Here is a 17,971-nt window from a genome sequence, read left to right on the forward strand (position 1 = left end):
CACTAACGCGCTCTGGAGGAGCGTGCAGTATTAACTCTCGCTAGAGAAGTGTGTAGGACTAACTCACACTGGAGGAGCGTGTAGCAGTAACCCTCAATGGAGCAGCGTGTAGCAGTAACCCTCAATTGAAGAGCCTGTAGCATTAACCCTCAATGGAGTAACGTGTAGCACTAACCCTGGCTGAAGGAGCATGTGTCGAACTCCAGGCCTGGAGGGCCAGATCCATGCCAGTGTTTAGGATGGACTGAGAAAGAAAGGAATGTGTTCTACCAGATGGACCACACCTATCCTGATATAGACCCATCAATTAATTTGAGCTGTATCAAAATGTGTGAGGATCTCGGCCCTCGTAGGACCGGTTTGACATACCTGATGCAGCACTAACCGTCAATGGAGGAGCGTGTAGCACTAATCCTCGCTGGAGGAGCGTGTAGCACTAATCCTCGCTGGAGGAGCGTGCAGTGCTAACTCTCGCTAGAGGAGTGTGTAGGACTAACTCACACTGGAGCACTAACCCTCAATGGAAGAGTGTGCAGCACTAACCCACACTGGAGGAGCAAGTAGCACTAACTGGAGGAGTGTGATCCACTAACCAATGCCGAAGGAATGTGTAGCACTGAACCTTGCTGGAAGAGCATGTAGCACTAAACCTTGCTGGAAGAGCATGTAGCACTAAACCTTGCTGGAAGAGCATGTAGCACTAAACCTTGCTGGAAGAGCATGTAGCACTAAACCTTGCTGGAAGAGCATGTAGCACTAAACCTTGCTGGAAGAGCATGTAGCACTAAACCTTGCTGGAAGAGCATGTAGCACTAAACCTTGCTGGAAGAGCATGTAGCACTAAACCTTGCTGGAAGAGCATGTAGCACTAAACCTTGCTGGAAGAGCATGTAGCACTAAACCTTGCTGGAAGAGCATGTAGCACTAAACCTTGCTGGAAGAGCATGTAGCACTAAACCTTGCTGGAAGAGCATGTAGCACTAAACCTTGCTGGAAGAGCATGTAGCACTAAACCTTGCTGGAAGAGCATGTAGCACTAAACCTTGCTGGAAGAGCATGTAGCACTAAACCTTGCTGGAAGAGCATGTAGCACTAAACCTTGCTGGAAGAGCATGTAGCACTAACCCTCTCCGGAAGAGCAAGTAGGACTAACCAACACTGGAGAAGTACATAGCTCTAATGCCGGAGGAGTGTGAACCACTAACCCGCGCTGGAGGTGCATGTAGCACTAACCCAGCTGGGGGACCGTGTAGCACTAACCCACGCTGGAGGAGCATGTAGCACTAACCCATGCTGGAGGAGCATGTAGCACTAACCATCACCTGAGGAGTGTAATCCACTAACCCTCGCCGAAGGAACGCAAAGCACTAAAGCATGCTGGAGGAGCGTGTAGCATTAACACTCGCTGGAGGAGCGTGATCCACTAACCCTCGCCGGAGGAGCGTGTATCGCTAACACAGAAGCTATTACATCTGATTTGGGAGTTTTTTCCGCTCTCATTCTTTTTAAACATAAGATCAATGAATGCGAAACACAGACATGTTATTTGAAGACATTTTCGACGATTGCCAGGAAGATTGATTCCTGAATGCCGTCTCTGCTTTGACTATCTGGCTGCATTACAGAGACTGCAGCTTCTTCAAGGTCAGCGCGACAGAAAAATTGCCCCTTCATCTTCCAGTCATATTTACTCTGATCTCATCTTGGAGTCACCCGGTGAGCCTGTTACGGACATGCACAGAAGCGGAATTTGTCGTCAGTAAATACATTTTTTTTATCTTGAAAAATTAAATTGTTTTGGCCGAGGCTCAGATTACAAGTTTTTGGGTGAAAATAGAAGAGGCCCATACATTGTCTTGTCAAAGTGCCAATTATAAGATTCCAGACATAAATCAGTGAGTATTGCCAATGCTGCCAGGCGTCAGAAGTCTCTGGTCACGCCTGTGACTTTCCAGGTGTATCCATGTCGCCAGCCCGGAAAGCTACAGGACAGACACTGATAGGAGGAGATTGTACTGTTTACACAAAGGGAAAACACAGCTCGGTAACGCACGCTGCACTACAAATATTCCGGTGTAAAACCTTGCCACAGATAAGAGATGTTCATTGATATGCAATTTTATCTGGGTTTATGCAAATTTTTATGCAAATAAATGCAGCTTAAAAAATGGACCAATCAATTAAAACCTGAGTAGGACTTGATTGGTCCATTTTCAAGCTGCATATATTTGCATAAAAATTTACATACTTTTGAATAAACTCAGCAAAAAATGCATATCACTGATCATCCCTACCATAGATGTGTTCTTAAATAAACATGCCTAAAAGTCAAAGCCCGATAAGAGATGTGCAACTAGCAAACATATCGACAAACCATTATCTGTGCTGTGTACCTTTTTTCTTTATGGGAAAGAAACCTTTAAATTGGGAAGAACCAATACAATGAGAAGCCTGGTACACGCCTTCATTTTTGATTGTCCAATCACTGACCAATTTTACCACCACTTATGACAGCTTTCCTACACAGTCTGCTCATAGTATTCAAAATCTGTTGACCCTCAACCTATATGGAGGTGGGAACATTGGCCAATCAAAACTGAAGGTGTGTACCAAGCTTCAATCGGACAATTATATTGCTCATAAATAAAGTGTAGTGAGGAAGGAAGAGTTCCTGCTCTCGCTCTCACAGCCACATACTCCTACCCAGTCACTGTGATCAGTCTTGCTGGTGCATCATGGGAAACCAAAGTTGCTCACATAAATTCAAATTATCGCAAATACCTTCTGTTTTAAGAAGGCAAATTATACTCAGCGTTGCTTTTAGGAGGAGGTCTTTTCGGTCTCTTTTAGGGCCTTTTTCCACTAGCCTGCGATTTGTGATTTGATTCTGATCGCAAATCGCAAAGGTACATTAAACTAATGGAAACTGCAGCAGCAATTTCCATTAGTGCGATCCGATCGCAATGCGATTTTGGTCAAAGCGCAATCGTCGTCCTGCCGCGTTTTGTATGCGATTGAGCTGTACTATAATAAGTATAGTAGCTCAATCGCAATCGCATGGTGGAAAATGAAACGCGATTTCGATCGCGATCGGAATGGCGATCGCAATCGCATTTCATAGTGGAAAAGAGCCCTTAGTCCCTTTTACTTCCCTAGTGATTCTGGGTCACCATGACCTATCTGTGCATTCCTTAGTACTGCTCCAAGCCCCTGTCCCATAGAGCCATATCAATCCCTGACATACACTGATGAGGACCAGAAAGTCCAAACCAGGCTAACTGCATGTTGAGTTGATGAGGCATTATCAAATAGATAAGCTATAGGCTTGCTGTACACCAGCGGGTCTTGACGTAAGCCTGGTTTCAGGGGCATAAAGAGATGATTGGTATATTTGGGAGTGAAGCATCATGGGAAATCACAGTTGCTCACTTAAAGCTGAATTATTGCACATACCATCTGTTTTAAGGCGGCAAATTCTACTAAGCCTTGATTTTTTGTAACAGGAGGTTTCGGGTTCTTTTAGCCCTTTTATATTTTCCCAGTGGTTCTCGGCCACCCCAAGCAGCTTGGGTATTCTATACAAGTTTAAGTGCGTGCAACTAAATTTCTGCACAGAATTGAAGAGCGCAAACAACATCAGTTACTATGGCACCACCGCCCTTCTTTACATGAACCAATAAAACATGGCTCCTGCGCATCGCTCTCAAATTTACGTGGAATGGAAAGAATGACTTTTGGTTAACCTGCCGCAAAAGGCTCAGCCTGCTCTGGGATGTGTGTGCAGAGGAGAGGCTAAGCACTGGTGACATACAGTAGGATTTAACTGAAGGAAAAGCACATGAGGTCACTACTGTAACAAGGAAATTATTCCACAGAGTGTTGACAGACGCACGGCCAATAATGGAATTCTGCAACACAGTGACGGCTTTAGAAAAAACAAACATTGAAACAACAAATGTAAAAAAATGTGTTGTGGTTGCCGAAAATGGACTATGATCGATAGATATAGACATGGATAAATTATCTATCTATCTATCTATCTATCTATCTATCTATCTATCTATCTATCTATCTTTTCTCTATAGCTATATAGAAAAGGGCCCAATTTGAGTTTGTAACAAATTTGTTAATGCCAGGCAGGTAAATAATAATAAAAAAAGGAACAGAAGGGAAAATGTCCTAGCAGTCGGCTAATAAGCTTAGGTCAATACGTTCTATTTTCTGTAATAGCAGCAAATGATTGCAGCATCAAAGCCTGTCACCATATAAGGACACGAGTATCCTGGCTGGCTTCTTTCTATACATTCAGAGAAAGGGTCTATAGTGGCATTTACAGCAGAGAGTTGGTAGAGCTACAGATGGGCAGAGATATACAGCAGTAGGACAGCAAGTGATATCCCCTATCACTTGCTGTCCTACTGCTGTATATCTCTGCTCATGGTGTTCCCCCCCCCCCCCCCCCCGGGTGGGGGTAAAACATCATAGGGTGGAAATTAAGCTAACCCAATGTCCAGAATCTGGCACCAATGAAGGGGGAGGGGGCAGGCAGTACAAAGCAGGGCCAGGAAAGGTGGAAAAGCATACTGGAAAAAGAGCAGCAGCAAAGAAAGTATCTGCAAGATAGCTCAATGGGAGGGGGCTACTGGACCCAGCAGAAGCAGCAGTAGGATAAGATAGGGTGTGCGCGCGCGTTTTTCTTTAAAGTTGACCTAAAACAAAGAATTGGTCATGCCTTGCACAATATTTAACAAAAAAAATTCAGAATAAAATCCTGATTTTTTTTTGTAAGTACAGGCAGTCGCGGTTAACGAACAAGATAGGGACTGTAGGATCGTTCTTAACCTGAATCTGTTCTTAAGTCGGAACACTGTGCCATCACCATCTCCTGTACCGCCTCTGTGCCCCCGTGCCTCCAGTGTCCCCCTCTGTCACCTCTGACTTCTGTACCTGCTTATAAAAGTTTAAAAGCCATGTTTTTTCCTCTTGAGTCCAATTTGAATTTTTTTTTTTGACTTGTTCCCATGGAACCACAGAATCCATGCCGTTCGTAAGTCAGGCGTTCGTACGTCGGGGACTACCTGTATAACCATTCATTTAAAATTAACCTGTCGGCAAAAGAGTTGCTCTGGATAACCTAGAGCAGGGCTGTCCAAATGGTGGCCAGCAAGCTCTTGCTGTGGATAGTCTGTAGCAAACAGTGTCGCTCCCCCTCCTCTCACTACTTCTGCCAGGCCCATCTCCCTTTCTCTCCGCTTGGCTCCACCCCACAGTCAGGTTGTTGCTGCTCTGCCACCCTCCAGACCAAGATTCCCGGGAGCTTGGCCCTCCATGTCCACGAAGTTGGATGGCGCTGATCTAGAGGGTTTCACCGACCCCCACAGCTCCACCAATCCCAGAGCTGGGACTTCCCCGAACCTTGTCAACAAAGGCTTATTGAGAGGTGCGCATGGCCGTTCTCCCAACCATTCATGAATGGGAGCACAGCCGGGAACTTCCATGTATTCCCAGCATCCAGTGGGGGTCTGGAGGAGTACACCCCACCAGTTCCCCTTTACTGAGGTAAGTATCTGACTTTTTTTTTTTTTTTTTTTTAAATTTAAAGGCCAATTTAAAGGCATTTTTTTTTAATTTAAAGGCTAAAGCCAGCTAATTGCTGGCTATGAGAAAGTGCGTTGAGAAAGCACTGTTAGTGTGGACTAGTCGCAAGGCTACACTGACTGGTGTGATCACAGAGCTCCTGTATTTAGCACAGTGGTTATTGAATGATGCTTGTGGCACACAGAGAAGATCTACAATCTGTCCCACTTTCTGTAGTAGAAGAGGCTTGTGTGGTTTGTCTTGTACCGATTTACACCAGCTGTGTTTTCTTTATGGTAAACATGTACTTTTGGCTCCCAATGTAAACACCAGAGGAATTTGAAGGGCTAGTAAACACGAAGTACATTGTGGCGGCAAAAATAAACCCTTGCCAATTCCCCCCTCCTCCCCCCACACACACTTCCTGCCTAGACAGGAAGTGAAGAAATTCTCACATATCAGGACAAGGAACAGAAATGACAACTCAAGAGTTTCTGACAGTTCCCCATATTACTCAAAAATAAAACATTTTTCTGGAGTTGGGCTTTAACATATATGAATGGAAAAGCTAATTATTGTAAGATACATAAGACAAAATTGAACAAGGCAAACCAGCAACCAGGATGATAAGCAAATATAAACAGGGTATAGAAAGCAAAATTGTAGATATAGTACCCATTTCATGAACTATAATGTTAGTGAAAATATACTGAAACTATAATGTTACTAATGATACTAAAAATGTACTGGTCATTGCAGTGCCAGCTTTTTCCTGTCCTCGCTGGGTTCAGCTGGTGGATGGGCCACTCAGCTGTGACCATGTGACATCCAAAGCAGGAAGAATAAATGCCAGACTACATTTCCCAGCAGGTCTTTCTCATGTGGAAAACATGCGTCTGCAGCAGGACTTTTTAGTTCACAGGAAGTACACGGTGGGGAATCATAGGACTCCAGCTCTGATAACAAAAACTTACCGATAATAGGATGAAAAGATCTTACGCCTGCAAGGACAGGTGTACAGATACAGTGAGAAAAAATCCACATTGGAATATACATTTCAAAGTTAGTTTTTATAATGTACACTAAATGACCGATTGCCTTGAGAATTTGCCTTGTTCGATTCTGGGTTTACTTGGACTTTAAAGTGGATCTTCTCCTATGAAGTTATAACCACCTTCAATGTCTTGTTGTAAATCATGCCCAGAGTTCCGTGTGCTCCGCCTTCCAGCACATAGCCCCGCCCCTGCTGAAAACGCTATGTTTTTTTTTCTGCACATGAGATTGAGAAAACACCATGGCATTTTTCAGCGGAAGGGGCGTGGCTACGTGGCAGAAGCCAGTGGACACTGAACCCTGGGTGGAATTTACAAGACAACGACACGGCAGGTGATTATAACTTTATAGGAGATGAGGACCCAGTAAATCTGTGATATATGCCGGAGATCTGGTTTAAAGGCCCCAGATACTCCTCTTTTTAGGCGTTCATTGAAAAATGTGGGCGCAGGGTGAAGCCAAAAGATGGCCCTCTCCCTGCCAAATATGCCTGCCCATGCTAAATACTATTCCCACTCTAAGTTGTAGCAACTTAAGGGGAACACATTATTTGGGCATCAGCTATTTCAATTGGTCCAATTACCTTGGCTCTTTGTTAATTTGAGCTCTGGCTATTGCCAACCCCCAAATTAGTCACGGAGCACCGCTTTAGCTTTAACTCTCACTACAGCCTATGGGGGGCACCCAAAATCATTGGTACAGCGCTGCACCGAAATTAGCGGCTTGCTTTTTAGGAGCCTTGACCAAGTAGTTTGCTTTTTTCCCAACTGCTATTAATAGTTCGTCTTGCATTCATGCTTACTAGCCTTTTAAAAACCCCAAAGTGAGCCAGATCAATCCTATTTTTAGAAGAAAGGTGTGACCAAATAGAACCTCGCGAAAGGTTGGGGGGTAAAGAATCATACAATCCGCTTCATTGTTTGTGCATTACTGAAACAAGACCTCTTCAATATCCACCGGTTTGCTGAAGATGTTAAAGCGCTTGTCGGTGGCCAGTCGCTTGGTGACATCCCTGAGGAACAGTCGCAGCTCTCGCAGGGTGTTCTCTTCGTGGTCCTCCATCCTTTGCTTCTCGACCTCAGACAGCTGGCGTGGATGAGGGGGAGGGGCCAGCGGCAGAACTTCCAAAGAGCGCAATTCTGCAAGACAAAAGTTGTGCCAAGTCATAAGCCTTTATTTTTTTATTTTCTCCATCATAAGTGATCATTGCGGATAACAGGGATGGAAACAACTGCAAGCAATACACCGTGCAGATAAATGGCGTTTTAATGGTAACAGATGCCACGGTTTTTATTCAAACAGCGCTGACCCATTACGTTTTTATGTAGAGAAGTATCGTGTTTAATGCTGGGTGTTATGAGTTTACTACATTTTTATGTCACTGTATTTTACCCATTTACAGCCACTATGAAAACAGATATTAGACGAGACATTTGCCTTTTTGTTGCGTCGGCTCGTTAAACTACCTACTAGCATAAACTTGTTAAAAATGACCCTTAATTACAAAAGCAATGCATTATCAGTCAACTAGGGAAACATTATATGCACTGCAGCAAAATATTAAGCGAAGGAAGGAATGATAACCAATGTTACCAATATCATTATTCCACACGGTGGGCCAAAGGTGGAACGTCGGCACAACTGGAACGTCGGCACAACCAATCAGAGGTTTGATTATTGTGGCTGGATCAGAAAATCTGATTTGTGATTGGATGGTGCAGATAGTAGCATTCCGCATACATCCATTTCAAACAACATCATTGGTTAGTTCAAATTTTCTCATTATTGACAAAATGTTTACCATGTGTGTCCATGCAAAATAAAAGTTTGCATTCTTAAAACAGAAAGTATTTGTGATTATTCAGATTGGAGTGAGCATATGTCTTCTCCCACAATGCATCACTGCTGAATATGCAAACCATCCTTTGTTTTCCTTGTAAGCTAACCACACCTCCAGAACTGCTGGAATACAATGATGTGTCAGCTTGTTGATTGTACAGAGCCACAATAATCCAACATGCATATACTGTTTCTGATTGGTTGGTCCTCATCAGTGCATGGCGTGGATTCATGTGGCTCTATGGGGTAGGACTTGTATTACCCATAGTTAGAGATTACCCAGCAGGCTCATAGTGAAGTAGAACTCCTAGGAGTGTGTAAGGGATTGGAATGCAATGATGTGTCAGCTTGTTTATTTTGGTCCTTTGTAGCCCCTTACACACTCCTAGGAGTTCTGGCTCACCATGAGCTTGCCAGTGGTGTAAGGAATTGTATTAGCTATAATTTTTTTTCAACATTGAGTATCAAGCAATCAAAACCGTATCCAACATCAACCAATCCCCGTGGGTGCCGGATAAAAGAGACTCTACTGTACACGAATGTCAATCTCATTATGTCACATATCGCCCTCAGGTACATTTGAAAGACAGCTGAATTAACGAGATTTAAAACATCCAGACTTTCACCTACATGACTACATAATCACATGTATACTGTAAAAAAAAACAACCCTTTATACCTCAGCAGGAAAAAGAGGACAGGTGACCACTCTTCCAGTAGGCATGGGCGCGTACATGAAAAAGGGGCGTGGGGGAAATTTTGGCGCCCGATAAACCAAAACATTTTTTGGGGTCGTTTGGGCGCACAAAACTACCAGTATTACCGATATTTGTAAGGGTGCCTGTAGGGCACCCAAACTCCATGCTTCAGGCCTGGACTGCCAGGTTACATCTGACACCCCCTAGCAGTCAAAGGCCTCGCCTTCTTTTACAGTGTTCTGTCAACACAGCTGTGGAGGGGCGACTTATCATTCTCTATGAAAAAAAACAAACACGTCTAATTATAGAGCTCTTTTATACAACATACTTTTATGAAATTGAAACTATGGCAGAACGTGATTCTCTGTGTGGAGTAAAATTAATTTTCACTCCGCTAAAAAGCAGAGGCTCTGACAGTGCAGCATCTGAGGAGACAAATCTCAACAGCGCCAACAATGCTGCCTTTGATGCTTTTATTAGGTCTTGCTCTTGCCCCTCCTCTCTGTGGTTTAGCACATCAGAGCCAAGTGTGGAGGTGTAAATCCCACTATATTATCACTTCACGCTGCTAATTTGCAGCATACTATTGTGGGCTGCAAGAAACAGAATAATGGCGTGAGCGCCACCCGGGGAGCTCGACACAGATTCCTCTCTCCCATAGGACACCGGGCTCCTACAGCGGTCCATTCCTCACATATGATGAAAGACTCCAGCGAAAAATATACTGGCTCGCAGCTACTGGCTAAACATTCAGAGACCGTTAAGGAGTTCGCAAACTTTTATATTTCAAATTTTTAATGGCTTGAAATTTTGATAAACAATGAGAAGTACAATACTCACTATGACTACCCCACTCAGGAAATCCCCATTGCTATACTGATTAATGTTCAAAGATAACTTCATACTTATAAAGCAATAATTGCTGTTGATCGTGTGACAGCAACCAGGTTCTTCAGTTCCATTCCTCCCCTTTGTAGGCAGGAGACTGTTCCCCAGGTGTAAAAAAGCTTAAAGTGGATCCGAGATAAAATTTTACTCGTTGCATAATTGTGCCCCTTATATAACAGTTTATTATAGGGCATTCCTCAAGCCAAATACTTTCGAAGAAGAAGAAGAATCAATTTTATTTCGCCAAGTAAGTTTGCACCTACAAGGAATTTGTCTTGGCAGTTGCTTAACCTTCCTGGCGGTAAGCCCGAGCTGAGCTCGGGCTATGCCGCCGGAAGGCACCGCTCAGGCCCCGCTGGGCCGATTTGCATTATTAATTTTTTGCTGCACGCAGCTAGCACTTTGCTAGCTGCGTGCAGTGCCCGATCGCCGCCGCTACCCGCCGATCCGCCGCGCCGCCCCCCCCCCCCCCCCAGACCCCGTGCGCTGCCTGGCCAATCAGTGCCAGGCAGCTCTATGGGGTGGATCGGAATCTCCTATGACGTCACGACGTCATCCCGCCCCGTCGCCTTGGCGACGGGGGAAGCCCTCCAGGAGATCCCGTTCTTTGAACGGGATCTCCTGATCGCCGGCGGCGATCGGAGGGGCTGGGGGGATGCCGCTGAGCAGCGGCTATCATGTAGCGAGACTTTGTCTCGCTACATGAAAAAAAAAAAAATTAAAAAAAAAAAAAAGATTTGCTGCCCCCTGGCGATTTTTAGCAAACCGCCAGGAGGGTTAAAGAGTAACTGTTAGGCTAGAAATGTAAAATTAAATCTCTATTCTCCTGTGTTAAACAGTTAGGAAGGTAGCCAAAAAGGCAATAGTGAAGTTAAAAATCAATCTTACATTTTGTGGGCTGAATAATAATCTTCATTTTCCCCAAGCTCCTAAGGAGGACGCAAGCCGCACATAAGAAGTTGCAGAGCATGCTGGAAGGTGTTTTTTTTTCTCTCTGCTTAGCTCCGTTCCTCCCCTTCATTTCCCTATTCCTCCCTAATTCATTGCTGCAGCCTGATTGGCTGCATCCTCTATCCCTCCCGGTTTCCCCACCACGCTTCTGTCCATCTCTTACTGATCCTCCTAGGGTTGCCAGGCATGCAGGGCTGGATTTGTTAGAAGACCCCCAGATGTCCGCAGCTGCCCCTTTACAATCTGCCTGGCTTCGAAGCAGCAGGCTCACTCAGCCGCAGCCCGCACCCCCTCCCACCGGGAGATCAGACCAGATGCTGTCCCCTGTCCGCTCTCTCCCCCCCCCACCCCCCCCCCCCCCCCCAGCAAGAGCCTGTGCGATTATCTTCTCCCCCCATAAACATGGCTGCTCCCCCCATAAATGGCTGCTCCCATTGTATCACAGGATAACAATCATATATTGTTAAATCTGTTTGCAGCTAGATTTGCTGTGTAAACCATCTAAACTATAGATCAGATACAGTGGGTTGCAAAAGTATTCGGCCCCCTTGAAGTTTTCCACATTTTGTCATATTACTGCCACAAACATGAATCAATTTTATTGGAATTCCACATGAAAGACCAACACAAAGTGGTGTACACATGAGAAGTGGAACAAAAATCATTCATGATCCCAAACAATTTTTACAAATAAATAACTGCAAAGTGGTGTGTGCATAATTATTCGGCCCCCTTTGATCTGAGTGCAGTCAGTTGCCTATAGACGTTGCCTGATGAGTGCTAATGACTAAATAGAGTGCACCTGTGTGTAATCTAATATCAGTACAAATATAGCTGCTCTGTGAGGGCCTCAGAGGTTGTCTAAGAGAATATTGGGAGCAACAACACTGTGAAGTCCAAAGAACACACAAGACAGGTCAGGGATCAAGTTATTGAGAAATTTAAAGCAGGCTTAGGCTACAAAAAGATTTCCAAAGCCTTGAACAGCCCACGGAGCACTGTTCAAGCAATCATTGAGAAATAGAAGGAGTATGGCACAACTGTAAACCTACCAAGACAAGGCCATCCACCTAAACTCACAGGCCGAACAAGGAGAGCACTGATTAGAAATGCAGTCAAGAGGCCCATGGTGACTCTGGACGAACTGCAGAGATCTACAGCTCAGGTGGGGGACTCTGTCCATAGGACAACTATTAGTCATGCACTGTACAAAGTTGGCCTTTACGGAAGAGTGGCAAGAAGAAAGCCATTGTTAACAGAAAGCATAAGCAGTCCCGTTTGCAGTTTGCCACAAGCCATGTGGGGGACACAGCAACCATGTGGAAAAAGGTGCTCTGGTCAGATGAGACCAAAATGGAACTTTTTGGCCAAAATGCAAACCGCTATATGTGGCGGAAAACTAACACTGCACATCGCTCTTAACACACCATCCCCACTGTCAAATATGGTGGTGGCAGCATCATGCTCTGGGGGTGCATCTCTTCAGCAGGTACAGGGAAGCTGGTCAGAGTTGATGGGAAGATGGATGGAGCCAAATACAGGGCAAACTTGGAAGAAAACCTCTTGGAGACTGTAAAAGACTTGAGACTGGGGCGGAGGTTCACCTTCCAGCAGAACAACGACCCTAAACATAAAGCCAGGGCAACAATGGAATGGTTTAAAACAAAACATATCTATGTGTTAGAATGGCCCAGTAAAAGTCCAGATCTAAATCCAATTGAGAATCTGTGGCAAGATCTGAAAACTGCTGTTCAAACGCTGTCCATCTAATCTGACTGAGCTGGAGCTGTTTTGCAAAGAAGAATGGGCAATGATTTCAGTCTCTAGATGTGTAAAGCTGGTAGAGACATACCCTAAAAGACTGGCAGCTTTAATTGCAGCAAAAGGTGGTTCTACAAAGTATTGACTCAGGGGGCCGAATAATTACGCACACCCTACTTTGCAGTTATTTATTCGTAAAGAAATGTTTGGAATAATGTATAAGTTTCGTTCCACTTCTCACATGTACACCACTTTGTATTGGTCTTTCACGTGGAATTCCAATAAGATTGATGCATGTTTGTGGCAGTAATGTGACAAAATGTGGAAAACTTCAAGGGGGCCGAATACTTTTGCAACCCACTGTATATAGACAAGTTACTGGTTTATTTATTTTTTTTATCTCGGATCCGCTTTAAGGTGGAAGGTTTGGCTTACACGAATTCACTTCCTCTACCAAAGCAAAGCCCTAATAGACAGACAAGCTCGTGAGAAGTGCAGAACAGCTTGGCTAGAAAAAAAGGACAGCCTGGCAACAGTTAAGTGACCATTACAAAAAGATTGCCATAAATTTGTTTACAGAAATTCTTTACTATTACAGTAGAAATGAGAGGTGGAAACTGTAAGGGATGGAGTGGCTTTCCTGGAATTTTAAGCAATATTCATAAAATATACTACATTAGCCCTTATGGACTTACTGTGAAACCCTTAAAGAAATCCTGTAACAAAGAAAAGCTCCCCTGGGGGGTACTCACCTCGGGTGGGGGAAGCCTCCGGATCCTGTAGAGGCTCCCCCCATCCTCCTGTGTCCCACGGCAGCGACGAAAAAGCTCCGGGAACGGCGGGGATGTAAATATTTACCCTCCCGGCTCCAGCGCAGCCGCAGTATCGGCTCTCCACTCGGAGATGGGCGGAAATAGCCGATCTCTGTTGGGCCGCTCTACTGCTCAGGCACGAGTCCCCTGCGCCTGTGTAGTAGAGCGGGTCTGACAGAGATCGGGTATTTCCACCTATCCCCGTGCTGAAAGAAGCAACAGCGCCCCCGATGGAGCCAGGAAAGGTAAATATAGCAAGCCTTGTCAGGCTTGCTGAGCCTGGATTGCCGGAGACTTCGAGGGAGTCAGCGCTGGATTGCCTGCAAGCTTACGGTTGAGGGGGAAGCCTCATTGGGACCCTGAGGCTTCCCCCTCCCGAGGTAAGTACTCACCAGGGGAACCTTTTTTGTTAAAGAGTCTCTTGAAGAACCTACTTGCAGCTCTCAGTGACAATCACTGTCAAGTCTGAAGCTTGATGTGTGCATGGCCAGAGCAAGCTTTTGTTGACAGATGCTGTAGCTACGCCCTCCAGCTGCTAGAGGTCGCTGTGTAGTAACTAGTGGCAAGTACGGTATGAAAGTGAGTACACCTCACATTTTATTGTTAATATTTCATTACATCTTCTCATGGGACAATACTGAAGATATGACCCAGATGCAATGTGATGTATCCGAAGACATAACTAAAGTTGTTTAGGTGATACCTCTAATGATTAACTGTACAAGATTTCCCTGCAAGCTTTCTAAAGGAAGTTTCTTCTTAAAGTGAACCAGAGATGAAGCACCATCATGTATTTTACCATATAGATCAGTGGGAACATTAGAGACAACGCCTACCCTGCTCTCTATTTCATCCTTCACTGCTCAGCCTGCTTGTTATCAGCCCTGATAAAATCCCAACAGAGCATTCAGTCTGGCTTTGCTCAGGAATCATTATAGCCGAGTCATTATAGCAGAGCCACACGGGGGCAGGCTTGGGCTTGAAAAGACATCAGAGAAGACAGACTCAGCTAAAAAGATTCCTGAGCAAAGCCAGACTGAATGCTCAGTCGGGGATTTTATCAGGGCTGGTAACAAGCAGGCTGAGCAGTGAAGGGTGAAAGAGAGCAGGGTAAATGTTTCTCTAATGTTCCCACTGATATATATAGTAAATACATGAGGGTGCTTCGTCTCTGGTTCACTTTAAGGCAATTTACTCCTGGTACTCTCAGCAAACAGGTAAGTAATAACTGGCAATTTGACTTCTAAAACCTTTACCTGCTTTCTTCTTTTTCGGAGTCATGGCTGCCTGATGGAGGATCAAATCTCGAAAGAAGCTGTAACGGTCTTCCTCATTAGGTCTGCAAATGATGAAAACTTCCTCGTAGGGAAGTCTGAAAATGCACTTCACCTGCAAGGAAACCAGAGGACGCATAAAACATCAGCTAACCTCACACATTTGTACTAAAACAAGTTGTTACATAATGTAATGTAACCTGGCACAAAGCAGCTGACTAGTTTTCCAGCCGCATGTGGCAACCTGAGCAAGTAGCAAAGTCATCTGATGTGTGAGTTGTCGCTACATTATAAACACTTGACATAGCCTGCAACTGCAAGAGATAACATATGAAGATGAGCATCTGCTCTGTAAAAAAAAATTAAGGCTGTTTTTTATTTTAGGTTGTCTTTAAAGGGTTAAAGTGTGTAGTGAGGAAAAAAAAAAAAAAGAAAATTTTACATTTTCCGCTCGCATCCTGGAAGCGCTCTGCACATGTGCAGTAGCGATTTTTGGGTATTATGCATGCCGAGAACGCTCCCGTCAGCTGGCTAGCTTTGCAGGGGTTGCCGCTGCTGGCCGAAGGGATTTGGAAGGGCGGTGTGGTCACAGGAAAACTCGGGGTGCTACAAGAAGCCCCAGGTAGATTAAATTGATTAATTTTTCACTGTACAATTCCTTTAAAGAGACTCTGTAACAAATTTTTCAGCCTTAGTTCTTCTATCCTATAAGTTCCTATGCCTGTTCTAATCTGCTCTGGCTTACTGCAGTCTTTCCTAACTGCACTGTCTCTGTAATAAATCAATGTATCTTTCCTCTGTCCTGTTTGTCGGGCTAAAGCTTGATTGTGTGGAATGTGCAGGGCTGCTTGTGATTGGTAGAAGCGATACACACCCTCTGCAGGCCCCCTGCATACTCTGAATGACTCACACACTATGCTTAGCTGAGCCTATTAGAAGCTGGTTAGTTTGTTTGTAAACACTGCCTAAAACTGTTAATTACAAGCCAGGATTGCAGCAGAGAGGCACAGGAGAAAATAATGAATAGAATGGTATGCTTTTTATTGTAAGAATATTAGAGTACAGATTCTCTTTAAGATGGTCATACACACATACAATTTTCCTGCTCGAATCCTGTCAGATTCAGTTACTCTGCCAGAAATCTATTGCTCCAACATGTCCAATGATTTTAATTTCAATCTATTTTAAAAGCAGTGGTCGTTTGCTGGCCCGCAGCATTGCATTGAAGTGCTGTGTGTGGTGGGATTCAACCTCAATCCGATCAGAGAGTGATCAGTTTGCCTCAATGGGCAGGCATCTCTACTGAATAGAAAAAGCAGATCACCTGGGAAGTTCAGCCTAGTACACACCATACAATTTTCTGTTAGTTTTTTTCTGTTAAGGCAGCCATACACTGGTCGATTGCCACCAGATCGACCAGCACATAGATCCCTGTGATCAAAGAGGCATCTATTGGCTGCCTACACTGCAAACAGATTTTGAATAGATTTCACTATGAAACAGATTCACATTCTGTGGAGCTGCCACCGCGCCCCCCACCCCCCCCCCTGTATACATTACCTGATCCGGCCAGTGCGAGTCTCCCGGTCTCCGCTGTCTCTTCTCTGCTCTGGGCTTCAGCTTCACTTCACTTCCTGTCGGGGGACGCTTAAACAGTAGAGGGCGCACTACTGTTTAAACTTCCCCAACAGGAAGTAAGTGAAGCCAGCCAGAGCCCAGCGAAGAAGGGACAGCGGGGACACGCTCCAGCGGTACAGGCAATGTATTGCCGCTAGCGTCGGTCATCAGACATTCGAACGCTGCTATCGACGCACTCCAGACCCGCCGGCGATCGAGCGATCTGTCAGCATTTGCGTATCGATTTCACAGCAGATTCAAATCTGCTGTCTATCGGCGGGAAATTGAGTAAGTGTATGGGCACCTTAAGGGGCCCATACACCTAACGATTTTCCCACCGATATACAGCAGATTTGATCACTGTGATCAAATCTGCTGAGAAATTGTTGCGCAAACGCTGACATAACGATCGATTTCCGTCCGAAATCAATCGTTCCCGGCCAACCCGTCCGTGCGGAAGATTTTGTTCGATCGCCGGTGGGTCGGGAGTGCGTCAATAGCGGCGTTCGAATGCCCGGCGATCGACGCTAGTTGCAATACATAACCTGTTCCGCCGGCGCGTGTCCCCGCTCTCTCTGCTGTCTTCTCCGCGCTGGGCTCCGAGTCCGGCTGGCTTCACTGAACTCAGTCACTCACCTGAAACAAGCATGCAGCCCGGACAGCCAGGCAACGTGCATTGTCTAAAAGGAAATTATTATGGCAGCCTCCATACCCATCACATTTCAGTTGTCCTTTAAAGCGGACCTGAACTCAGAAATTCATCTCTGTTCTAAAAGATAAGCAACAGCATAATAACCATTAAAGAAAAACATTTGTTACAGCTGATACAAATCCTACAATAAACCTGAGTGTGTCTACTTCCTGATTTCATGGAAGCAGTCATAGGGTTAATATCCTGTGTTTACCAATTAGCTCTCTGCCATGGCAGTCAGGTGACAGGTGAGATATCAAATTACAACTTGTGATTAGTCACAGATGAGGGGTGATTAAGCAGGCTCCTGTACAAGACTTTAGCTCTCCTTTAAGCCATACAACACAATAAATAAGTAAAATGTTTTGGGCCAGTTTGTCTAATTGGCTCTCATTACTTAGGATTTGGGACTTGAGTGCTAAACGGATAACACATTAGGTCACATTTATGCGGAAATATTGAAAACTCAAAAGGCTTCATAAACTTAAAAAGCACTGCTCTATAACTCCACTCTGCACTTGACATTATTCCATATTTATGTCAAACTCTTAGAACTTGTGCAAATGCAAATAAGTGCTGATAAACCTTGGAGAGTGGTGGAACATCTCGACACTGACCAGTGTCACAGCCATCTCATCAGTGATGGCTTCTCAGCTACATTATCACAGCGGCGACACACATCAAGAAAACTTAAAAAGAACCTATTGCTACAACACAATTTAATGAGCAGAGACAAAGACCTCTGTGTGAACCCTTACTGAGGGCTATACGCTCAAGCAGAAGGATTAACACATGCCTTACTTTTCGGTA

General features: G+C 44.7%; 1 protein-coding gene across 4 annotated transcripts in view; it reads right to left on the reverse strand.

The window, feature by feature from the left end:
• ATAD2B (ATPase family AAA domain containing 2B) overlaps positions 1 to 17,971 on the reverse strand; it is a 224,834-nt gene that overhangs the window by 63,546 nt on the left and 143,317 nt on the right. For 2 of the 4 annotated variants that reach the window (XM_068280232.1, XM_068280234.1), the window contains 2 exons: positions 14,836 to 14,968; positions 7,588 to 7,769 (listed from right to left, as the gene is read on the reverse strand). In XM_068280232.1, coding sequence (XP_068136333.1) covers positions 7,588 to 7,769; positions 14,836 to 14,968 — 315 coding nt within the window. Of the gene's footprint in view, positions 1 to 7,572; positions 7,770 to 14,835; positions 14,969 to 17,971 lie in introns of all 4 variants that reach the window. The other 2 variants (XM_068280233.1, XM_068280231.1) reach the window with 1 other exon arrangement.

The sequence above is a fragment of the Hyperolius riggenbachi genome, chromosome 4 (assembly GCF_040937935.1).
Source record: "Hyperolius riggenbachi isolate aHypRig1 chromosome 4, aHypRig1.pri, whole genome shotgun sequence".
In the NCBI taxonomy this organism is placed as follows: domain Eukaryota; kingdom Metazoa; phylum Chordata; class Amphibia; order Anura; family Hyperoliidae; genus Hyperolius; species Hyperolius riggenbachi.